The 12,120-nt window shown below is 37.9% G+C and overlaps 1 protein-coding gene across 4 annotated transcripts in view; it reads left to right on the top strand.

Moving 5' to 3' along the window:
• Positions 1-12,120, top strand: part of LOC145733015 (uncharacterized) — a 29,547-nt gene that overhangs the window by 11,034 nt on the left and 6,393 nt on the right. For 2 of the 4 annotated variants that reach the window (XM_081985609.1, XM_081985610.1), the window contains 3 exons: positions 1,797-1,991; positions 7,289-7,672; positions 9,092-9,325. In XM_081985609.1, the coding sequence (XP_081841735.1) occupies positions 1,797-1,991; positions 7,289-7,672; positions 9,092-9,325 (813 nt within the window). The remainder of the gene's footprint in view (positions 1-1,796; positions 1,992-7,288; positions 7,673-9,091; positions 9,326-12,120) is intronic. The other 2 variants (XM_081985612.1, XM_081985611.1) reach the window with 2 other exon arrangements.

The raw sequence follows: 12,120 nt of genomic DNA, 5'->3' as shown, positions 1-12,120 counted from the left end.
CCGGAGTATTTTAAAACCTTTTTAAACTAATTGAGGAGTATTTGAAAGATTTTTGGACAGTTTAAAGAGCATATTGAAAGTTCTGGAATGCTTTAGAGGCATTTGGAAATTCTTGGACGGTTCTAAAATTTTTTGGAATCTTCTAGACTAGTTAAAGAGTATTTGGAATCTTTTAGACTGTTTTAAAAGCTTTTGAAAGCTTCTAGATTGTTTTGAAAGGTTTCCGAATGTTTTAGAAACATTTTGTAGTTTCTGTAGTATTTTGAAATCTATTTAGACTACTTTAGGAACATTGAAGGTTCTGGACTGCTTTTAAGGCATTTGAAATCTTGAAGACGGTTCTAGAAACTTTTGAAACCTTTTAAACTGTTTTAAAAGCATACTGAAACTTTTAGACTGTCTTGAAATGTTTTGAGAGCTTTTAGACTGTTTTAAAAGCTTTCGACTACTAGAAGTATTTTGGAGTTTCTGTAGTGTTTTAAAACCTTTTTTGATTAGCTTAGGAGCATTTGGAAGGTTTCTGAAGAGTTTAAAAAGCATGGACTGTTTTTAAAGCATTTGAAAACTTATGGAGGGTTCTAGAAACTTGTGGAAGCTTTTAAACTGCTTTAGAAGCATACGGAAGCTTTTAGGCTGCATTGGAATTTTTTGAGAGCTTCTAGACTAGTTGAAGATCATTTCAACCTTTAGACTGTTTTAAAAGCTTTTGGAAGGCTTTCAACTGCTTAAGAAGCATTTTGAAGTTTCTGTAGTGTTTTAAAACCTTTTTAGACTACTTTAGGATCATTTGGAAAGTGCTTGAACAGTTTAAAGGGCATTGAAGGTTCTAGACTGCTGTTAACGCATTTAAAACCTTGTAGACGGTTCTCTTTAGACGAAGCTGTTAAACTGCTCAAGAAGCATACAGAAGCTTTTAGACTGTCTTGAAATCTTTCGAGAGCTTCTGTAGATAAGTTGAAAAGCATTTGGAAGCTTCTAGGCTGTTTTGAAGCTTTTGCAAGGCATTTTGGAGCTTCTATAGTGTTCTGAAATGTTTTTACAATTTTTTAGACTACTTCGGAGCATTTGGAAATTATTTAGTCAGTTTAAATTTGTAAAATGACCCATTTTGCAACAGAATTGGTATGTGTTTGTCTCTCAGAAGCCTTCAATATCTTAATATAGCTATTGCAATTGTAAATTAGCCTATTCAACTTAAAACCATACAAAAAATAGCAGCAAATAAGCACAAAAAACTAAATTAAGCACAAAAGGAAGAAAAAAGCATTAAAAAAATCTGTCAAATGACGTGTTTTTGGGTAAAACGTTCACATTAGATGTCAAAGTTTGGTTGCTTTTATTATTTACAACAAACAAAATTTCTAGAAATCCGGACTAAATAGACATTGACATTATTATTTACCTAGGTCAATATTTTTTTTCTTTTGTGTTTGTGCCAGACTAGAACTAGAGATTAGACTATATTTTTGACCTGGGTCAACAATGACGATTGAGGTAGAGAAATCTAATTTCTCAAGTTACTAATCGGTCAATAGTGGTATGTTTATCATGTTAGTAGTGGAAAAAACATGTTTTGTAACAGGAAAATGAGTTTCCAGCGTCTTGTACAACATTGTTGCGATACAAAAATGTATCCAGTGGACTCGTATCTTAAATCCACATGTTGCGCTACATGCGCAATCTTTAGCGCAATGTGTAGTTTGTGATTGGTCAGTTTCAGCTTGCTGCTTTTACAACAAACTACGTTCTACGTGTGTTTTAGTGGTTCTGAAGCATTATACTTTTATTTTTGTCAGGAGCAGAACCAGGAGATCAGAAAGCAGAGGCAGAAAGTCGCGTAGCAGAAGTTTCATCACTAACTCGAAGGAACGTGTGAAAAAGCAACGTTCTAGAAGCCGCTCTAACCCCAGGTCTGTCAAGAATCAGGACGATATAAGGAACAATGGCAATGCTGATGTTGGGCGTGATCAGAATGGCGAAAAGGAAAACACGTAAGTTGTTTTCTCGTTTACTAGACATATTTTATCTTGCGGTCTACTTTCGAAAATTAAAACTTACTTCTTACTAGTTTTTACATGATAAGTCCTAAAATGTTCATTATGGACATACATGGTGTGAGAATGGGGGTTCCTTAATGATTTTTTTGATTTCATATTTAAGAACTACAACCTACATATTAATACACCTATTTTTTTATTTTTGAAAATATTCACTTTAAATCCGAAAAAAAAAGTTTTAAAAAACTACATTGTTTAAAAAGCCCGCCAGTATGACGTAGTAAGCTGTTGACCAATAGACGATAAGAAGTTGCCAAATTGTCACTTGCAGTTTGCAGTGCAATGCTACCTATAGTCGCCGGTATTAATTCGGCCGTTGTACGTCATCAGTGAGTTAAGACATTATTATAAAACTAAATAAAACACCCTTTTCGCGGAGCCAGTTTACCCGTGAGTCCTCAATGCTGACGTCAATATAACCATATGAATCCAAAGTATTACAGAGCAAAAGATATCCACAAAATAATTACACTTACGTGATACTTACTATAACCAATGCAGCTGTGAATAAAGCAAGCTAATCATGATGATAACTAGCTTAAAAGGACCCTGTGACCTGAGCATTAAATCAACGGGGTGCGTATTCTTGAAACGAGGGAAATGACTTATCAAGAGGAAAGTCAGAAGAATGTGACAAAAATTCGGCATTGTCAGCTTCTTCTGTCACATTCTATCAACACTTCTCTAGAGAATTCCGTTCGCTGCTTTCAAGAATAGACCCCCTGGAGTAAGATTCAATTAAATATATTGACAAAAATAGCTTGATCGGCCACAATACAGTACAAGAGCAATCAGTTAAAAATTAACTAAATTAAAGCTAATGATTAAATCAGATAATAAGAATTAAGTCAATTAAATCTAGTTAAAGTTATCAGCGAATCTGAATCTCAAAAGTGACAAAGATAATGTAAGGTAATCAATGGTAAAAATCCAATACTATTAATTCAGATGGCCACAAGAATTACCAGTTAAAGGAGAACTTATTAAAAGTGGTTAGTTAGGTTAGGTAAATAGGCTTCCTTGACAACCCGACTTTGGAGGCCCAAAACGAATCCCTGTCCCACGACCAAACTATGCAGTGGGAATCTACAGTAATCTGTTCAGGCTACAATTTGGATTCAGGCAGTTCCTGCGGCTGCGGACCCGGATGTCAGACCCTACGGGCTCATTCACGTAACCCTGGCGTTTTGCCCTAACCAAGGACCCTTAAGGCAAAGATGTAAATGAATGAACCCTGATTGTCCCCAAAAAAGCTATAGATACCTTTAGTTGATCTTAAAGGGGTAGGTGGTCCCCTCTGGACTCAAATGGCTAGCATAGCACATTTCAATAAAATTGTATTTGACCAAAAAGAAAACTTTCCCCTGACTTGGAAAACAAAACTAATGAAAATTTAGAATGAAAGGACCTAACCTCAAACTTCAATAGTAAACAAATTAAATCGAAGAAACTGTAAAATTAAAAGGTAAGCCCCTAAAGAAGAAATTGAACCGTAACAATATGAAGCAGTTTTATGGAAAGGGTTGCTACTTATTCGCAATTTATTGAACGATTCATCTAGGCTCCGGCATGGCCGAACTGTTATATAGCTGTTTTTGTTGTGCTTTAAAACCTTGATAATCTTGCTATATATCTCCTATTATTCAAGTAAATACGGGTAATACTTGTTATTAATTTACTGGAATTGTTCTTCTTCCTCTAATTCTTCCACATATTGTAGGCCTGTATTTTCCATTTTTCAGCTCCCTTGAGATGCTGAAGACTACGACTCTATCCATCTCTTTGGAGGTCTTTGAGTTTTGTCTTCATGCCTTATGTCTGAGTTTTTTTTTCTGTCTCTTAATCTGTACCCTGAGATGTTTCTAAGTATTTTCATTTCCGTTGTTCGAGGGATATTTTTCGTTCTTTTGTTGTCAACTCATTTGTATATCAACCCCGGTCTAATACAGGTTTTGTATATTTTGACTTTTGGTATTATTTTCATATTGGTGTTATTCCAACCATTCTGGCATATACAGGGTGTCCGGAAAATACGTGTACAACGTTTGCCGACAGACTCCTGACGTCAAAATATGTCGATCTAAGCCGACTTAGTTATATCCAAAATTGTCTCGTTTAGCCGGTAGAGGGCGTCAAAAATTTGTAAAAATATTGGGTACAATTTCATTTCTTAAAGAGTATTGATAAGTGTATTCAGCAAGATGGCGGTCATTTTACACATTTGCTTAAGTAATGTTTTTGGTTTACTTAGTTTCTTACAATAAATAATTTCAACTTTATTATACCTACTTTGATGTATGCAGGTAATTGTAAATTTTTTTTTTCTGGCGAAACAGCTCATCCACCGGGAAATATTAAAGAGGTAAAATAGCTTCAAAATACTTCCGGTCACTCGACAAAAATATCTGGGTTGTCATAACGCCGTTCATATAAAAAATGAGGAGAAATGTTGACGTATTATATCACTTTTATAACACTTCCACTTATTTACAGCCGGTGACTATACTACTAGAAAACGTCATTTTATAGTATTAGTCTACATACTAAAATTCATTAAAATCCATTAGCAGGTTTTCACGTAATTTAGTAAAAAACCAATATTTTTACAAATTTTTGACGCCCTCTACCGGCTAAACGAGACAATTTTGGATATAACTAAGTCGGCTTAGATCGACATATTTTGACGTCAGGAGTCTGTCGTCAAACGTTGTACAAGTATTTTCCGGACACCCTGTATAAAAGAAAAAAAAACAACAGTGCTGCATTACAATGATGGAAAGGCGCTGTTAACAAAGGAAGATCAGTGTAATGAATGGCAACAGTATATCCAACAACTGTTCGAAGACCCGCGAAACGATAGAAAATCTACTGACTATATAATCAGTCAGAACACGGTCCAAGCATTCTCCTTCATTCAAATCCGAAGTTCAAAAAGCAATACACTAATCAAAAGCACGAAAAACTCCAAGACCCGATGAAATTCCTAGAGAGCTGGTAAAACTACTTGATGACGAAAGCATATCTGTTCTGACGGCATTCTTTAACCGGGTCTATCAAACTGGGAGACTTCCCAGCGACTGGCAGAAATCGATCTTCATCGCCTTACCCAAATACAACAGAGCTAACAGGTGCAATGACTTCCGATTAATTAGCCTAATGAGTCACACTCTTAAAGATACTCCTCAACAGAATTTATGCCAAATGTGAACACAATATTGGCAAAGAACAATTTGAATTTCGTAGCGGACTAGGCACACGCGAAGCCCTTTTCTGCATGAGGGCACTATTACAAAAGAGTTGTGAGTTTCGAAAAAATGTCCATATATGTTTTATTGGCTTCGAAAAATCGTTTGATCGAGTCAAACACACAAAACTTTTCGAATGCCTGAAATCATATAACGTAGACTATCGTGATATGCGCCTTTTGATAAACCTGTATCATAGTCAAACAGCAGTAGTTATGATAGATGACAGCGTTACAGATGAAATACCAATAAAAAGCGGAGTAAGACAGGGATGTGTTTTATCACCCCTGTTGTTCAACCTTTATTCAGAGAACATATTTCGCGAGGCTTTATATGGTAGGAGAGAGGGAGTAAAGATAGGTGGCAAAATTGTGTAAAGTACGCAGATGATACTGCCATCATTGCAGAAAACATGGAAGACTTTCGACGTGCACGAGGCTGGTCGAAGATGGGGTATTAATATAAACATCAAGAAAACGAAATGGATGACTGTGGGCAGAATAAACATAGAACCAATTCCGATTACAATCAACGGACACAACATTGAACTGGTATCACATTTCAAATATCTGGATAGCTGGCTGAACAATGACATAACGTGCGACGAAGAGGTAAGAGCGAGGATTGAAATGGTACGTAGGGCATTCAGCAAATGGAAACCAACTCTCACTAATAGAAACCTCACAGTTCAGACGCGATTAAGAACACTCCGCTGTTACGTATGGGACATTTTTTTGTACGGACATGAGACATGGACGCTTAAAGTTGACATCGTGAATAAAATAGAAGCGTTTGAAATGTGGTGCTATTGGAGAATCCTCCCGTGAACTGCACATACCAGTAATGAAGAGGTACTCGGACAGCTGAATAAGGATCGAGAACTCCTGAACACCATAAAAACAAGAAAGGTCAGTTATTTCGGGCATATAATGCGAGGTGATAAATATCACATCCCTCGCCTGATTATTCAGGGAAAGGTTGAAAGCAGAAGATGGATAGGTCGCAAAAAGCTATAGTGGCTGCGAAATATTAGAAATTGGACCGGACTGGGAGTAGAACAACTATTCCGAGTCGCGACGGATAGAGACCAATTCAACCAAATGGTCATGGAGATAGCCCACGCCTGAAGACAGGCACCACACCGAAAGAAGAACGTGTTATTCGAGATGATGTCACGAAGTGCACCTGATATTGGGCATAGTTATAGACACGATTGAAGATGACTTGTAACTGCTATATGTAGTTAAATCGTGACAGACGATGCGGGTTGATGTTAGCAGAGTTTTTGATGCGTAGGGCCATCTGTGTCGAAGAGTGCGAAGTGAGTCGCCACAAATTCTAATGGTATTGTCACACCCGTGTTAGTAGTTACACCCAGTAACCAGCACAGTCAGCAAAATGAGGTCGCTCACACGCCCACACTATTTCCTTTGCTAGGGCTGATACTCGGGTGTGGCACTTAGTCACCTACTGCTCTACGTTGCGTTGCACAATAGGCGTACCCAGACTAACCCAGAGATCAGTCAGTGACCTCCCGATTCACAATGAATTTCCGATAATAGATTTTTTTACATCTTTGACTAATAGCAGGGGAAGAAAACGCTTTTTCTTATTGACAATTACGTTAAATAGTCATCTTTCGATCTGAAGATGTATACTATTTTTGCACTCTAACTTTCTATTTTCAACTAACTAATTTTTTAATTTGTGGGATTGACCCCAGAAAGTGCTAAGAAATGTATGAGGCTTAAATATGACATAATCTAACTTAACTGTGTCAAAGGTACAATTTATGCCGGGATTACCCACCTTCTTAATTTTTATCCATAACACCACAATCATAATAAACAAAGTCGTCCAGGTTTATGGTTTACTATATGATATATAGTTGTTATGGACAAAAATTCACATTTTAATACCAAACTGTTTAAAAAATATTATAATCCAAGAAGAGTAACCAATTAATAAGGGTTATCCATTTATTAGGGACAGTTCAGGTCAGCCAATATCCAAATTGCAAGCCAAGCTGATGTCGCTGGCCGACCACAACCGATCGGCACGTTCCAATAGCAGGTCGCGTTCGCGAGGCCGCTCTAAGTCGCGTTCATCTGTTCGCAGTAAGTCTCGTTCGCGTTCCAAAGACAAAGCCCGGTCCCGGTCGAGTTCGGTAAGTTCGAAACGTGACTTTGAAATCAGAAAGAGCGAGAACAGCGTACAGAAGAAGCGCCACTATCGCTCGAACAAGGACAGTTCGGACAGCGAACCGGACGGGAAGAAGCGCAGCTCCAAGTCGCGGAAACGCAGTCGGGACAGGAGGAGTCCTTCCAGAAGCAGACGATCTGTTAGCAAGAAGAGAAGCGTGTCGAAAAGGTTAGTAAATAGCAGTAGTTTTCTTTAAAATTATTGATGCGTAATGTGTATCAATGATACAAAGAAACACAACGATGGCGCTTAATTAGCGGTTTTTAAAAAAAGTACCATACATACGTCATCAAATCATGGTTTGCTATCGGCTACCTGACCTGTTTGGCAAGTAATAGTTACAACAGGTCTCAGGTACAGTTACACCAAAAAGAAAGTTGTAAGGGGGTGGAGTCTCACAAATAAAGTTTAGGGTTCTTCACAAGAGGCTTGAAAGCTATTCCGCTTGATGACTTGTTAAAGAACGCCACTGATTAACGATGAATGACTGTTTTAATGAGGTTTTGAATAGAATTATTAGACTTAGTAGCACGGTAGCACATGGCAAATAAAATGAAATTAATGAGTTATGGCGCGAGGCGGATGCTACGGCAGCTCAACATGAACTCTTGTTAGCTTGGGTGTTGCATGCAAAGCGGAATTGGTGGCGCTGCTGTACTTCCGGCTCTTGTATGGCGGGATGGTTAAATGATGGTGGAGTTTTGTTACAAAGTGTTCTAAGACAAACACAAAAATTATCCAAATCTGAGCTCTTATGGCATTGCCCCCGAAAATTCAAAGAAATTATACAATCTCGGATACAATACATGATGATACGCAGTTAATTGTTTGCTCTTACATGTAGAGGACGCTAATTAAAATTAATTTTTAACACTCTGTAGCCAGATAAGTAAGAGTAATGCCTTGCGGACCCATGTCTATATGGACTTTTTACCTTTACCTAAGGATATATTTTGTTGTAAATTAATGTAATGTTTTTTTAAAAATAATAGTCAATATGGAAAATAAAAGCACAAAATCATAATTGCATAATATCCCCCCAAAAGAAACAATGTAGTACAAGAACAAGTGGAAGGAGATGAGCCTCCCCTCTCCGTCACACTCCTCTCACTCATAATTCGTACAGCGGCGAAAACCCCCCTCCCCTGCACCGCACAAGACAATTCCCCGTAGACTTTTAGGAATCGACGTTTCCACTTAGAGGTCCCACCATCTCCACTCGACCGGCTGCCGGATTCGGTCATCAACTTCAAATTTCCCTGAACACCGTTTCAAGAAACGTGGTTTCCTAGTGGCAAAAAATGGCATTCACGAAACTGACGGTACGTGCGGTACGGTACGTTCCAAGTTGAAAACCGAACTGTGCAAGACAGTTGTTGCTTAGTATTGATTATTGTTCAGTATACTTTGCTGCACTAGAGTGGAAACCTTTGTAAACTAAAATGCCTGCAGAAAAGTAAACTTTTAAACAGAATTAACATACAAGTTGGGATCAGAGGATATTTGATAACATTTCTGAACTCACAGTTAACACCACTGTTGTTAATTATTATCCCACTTCGATTACAGATGAATTTTTGGTTCTAGACGTAGCCCGTCAAGGAGGCGCAGCCCTAGCGGACGTCGTCGTAGCCCGTCGCGGAGCCGCAAAAGTCCGTCGCATCGCAGAAGCTTGTCGCGCAGACGTAGTCCTCCGCGTAGACGCAGCTACAGTCGTCGACGCAGCGTAAGCAGGTCGAAACGACCCAGACGGAGCCGAAGCAGGCGCAGCCCTATCAGAAGGCGTAGTCGTAGCTTGAGTCGACGAAGAAGTCGTGACAGGTAATTTTTGAATCATTTTTAGTGTTCAAATTGTGCATCAAAATACTAGATAATATAACTATAAAAAAACAGAAGAGTACAGGGTGTCCCAGATAAAAGTAACAATGGGGATTTCGAAAACGGTAAGAGATACAATGTCGGCGTAAACGATTTTTTCTTAGGCCTTCTAGTTTTTGGATTTATACGTTATTAGATAGTTTAAAAAATGCACTTTTCAACCATGTGTAACAACTCTATCATTGAATGTCAGAAAATGAAAATGAATTGTAACAAATGTTGTAATTGTGTTAGTTGTTATAACTAAAGTCTATCACAAGGCCAGCTGTAGTGACGTAATAATTGTCGTTCGTTGTCTATTAGATGCGAACTGAGCAAGACGAAAGTTGACGTCATTAACGTATGTTCTTTAACCAATCGTTCAAATTCGGGAAAAATTGGCGTTTGTCGTGAAAGCCAGCAATGGCAGAAGCAACTACCCGTATCACTCATGAACTAGTAGAAAAATATAGGAGAAATAGAAGAAAATATAGACAAGGAACTAAAAAACAGAAAAGCCCCAGGAATCGACGAATTGAACAACGAACTGATAAAGTACGGAGGTAAACCACTAAGCGAACAACTAGCCAATCTTTACCAGAAGATCTTAAATGAAACAACTATACCAACCGACTGGATGAAATGTATCACTATCCCTATCTTCAAAACAGGCGACAAAAAACCAGGGAACTACAGAGGAATAACTCCTAAGCGCCGTGATGAAACTATTCACGAAAATCATATGCGGTATAATTTCAGAACAAGTACCCATAATGGAAGAACAACAGGGATTCAGGAAAAACAGGTCTACCACAGACGCCATATTCATCATTCGAGAAATCAATCGAATACGAGAAAAATATGTGCTTTATAGATCTGAGCAAAGCGTTTGATAGAGTGAGGCTAAATGACATCACAACCATATTGAGACGGGGCAGCATTCCGGAAGAAATAGTTAGAACTATTGAAAATATGAACACCAATATAACGACCAGAATACTTGTAAACAACAGCTTGACCCAAGAAGTGCCCATATCAAACAGAAATAAGACAGGGAGACTCTCTATGCCCGGTACTTTTTAACCTAATCATGAACGAAATAATAAAAGACGTTAAAAGTTACAGAACTAACAAAGGAGAAATAACAATACTGTGCTACGCGGATGACGCAGCAATTATATCAGAAACCAACGAAGATGAGCTGCAGATACTACTTCATCAATTCTACCTGACAGCGAAACGCTACAATATGTCACAAACAAGGCAAAATCACTAGTTGTAGCAAAAGAACCTAGAAGATGCAGTCTAGCTGTTAACGAGGAATTAGTAGAACAGGTGATGTCCTTCAGATACTTAGGGGTAGAAATAACCGCCCGTCAAGACAGGAGATCTGAGGTAAGACTCAAATAGATAAGGCCTCTAGAATAGTCGGATGTTTGAAAGGCATTATAACGAAAAACCAGTTCCTAAAAATAGAAGCAAAAACCAGAATATATAAATCATACATAAGGCCAATAATCACATATGCCGCAGCTGAGAACGCTCCGAAGTATCACGGGACACAGGCTACGTGACAGAATACCGAACCAAGAAATAAACCGAATATGCGACATACAGGACATGTAAGATTGACGAGACAGAGTGGAATCAACAGAATGGAAGACAATAGAATTGCGAGAGACGGAAAACCACACTCTAGAAGACCGCCAGGCAGACCACCAAAGAGGTGGATGTCGACGGGGAGCCAGGAACTCCTTAAAGCTGGAAAAACAGGCTGAGAGCCTATTTCAAGAAGAAGAAATCAAAACAAAAATTAGTTGTTAGCACTGTTTGCAAAGATGATTAAAAGTGTAGTCTTAATTGAGAAATCAAATATAGAGTTATGGTTCAGTTATTCATCAAAAGAGTGCGGAAAAGTGCACTTTACCGCACCCGAGTAGGAAAAAACTATTTCGAAAATTGAACTTTTGACACCCTGTATCTCCGTAACATCGACCTTTAGACTGAGGTAAGTTGGTTTATATCGTTATATTTAAGCCTCGAGAATTTGTGGTAGCATTTAAGTAATCTAATGTGTAGAACTCTCACGTGACGGTGAGCGAACACGGCTAAGTTCGTAAGACACACAGTAAGCCCGGTTCGGCGACTAGAGGGCGTCAAAGTTGCACTTTTTTTTTTTTTTTTAGTTTTTGCTAAATATCTCGGGAACGCTTCAAGTTAGAGGTCTGTACTAAGTGTCAAAAAATTTAGAAGTTAAAAGAAAACCTTTGAATTTATTTAGAGAAAAATGTTGAGTTATTAAAACTAACTTCCACTGTCCAAATTCCTTCAGATTAATAATACAAAAATAACGATAAATTTGGGCACTGGTTTTCTCCCTGATTGTACCAAATTTTGTAGTTGGTTTTCATGTTATTAAATAAGAAATTTAATGACAATTCCAAAATAGCTATTTATGTAACCAGTTACGAAAAGATCGATTTTGTGTAACGAATGAATGTTTGTAGGGCGAGCGCAGCGAGATCCTACAATTTGAATGAGTTACACAATAAGACATTTTCGAAACGTGTTGCATACATAGATTTTTCTAATTTTGACCAAAAAGCGGTAAAAACCATCTTTTAAAGTGATTTAACACAAATATTCACTTTCATAGCACCTTGTATAAACAATGACAACGACATGTTATGATGGATGTCGCCCATATTTTTCTACGGAAATACATAAAAACAGGGAGTGATGAAATGAACTTTTCATAA

This window comes from Ips typographus, linkage group LG8 (assembly GCF_016097725.1).
Source record: "Ips typographus isolate SLU linkage group LG8, UJ_Ityp_2.0, whole genome shotgun sequence".
Classification (NCBI taxonomy): Eukaryota; Metazoa; Arthropoda; class Insecta; order Coleoptera; family Curculionidae; genus Ips; species Ips typographus.
Note: the sequence above shows the minus strand (reverse complement) of the source record. Positions and strands in the feature narration are given on the sequence as shown.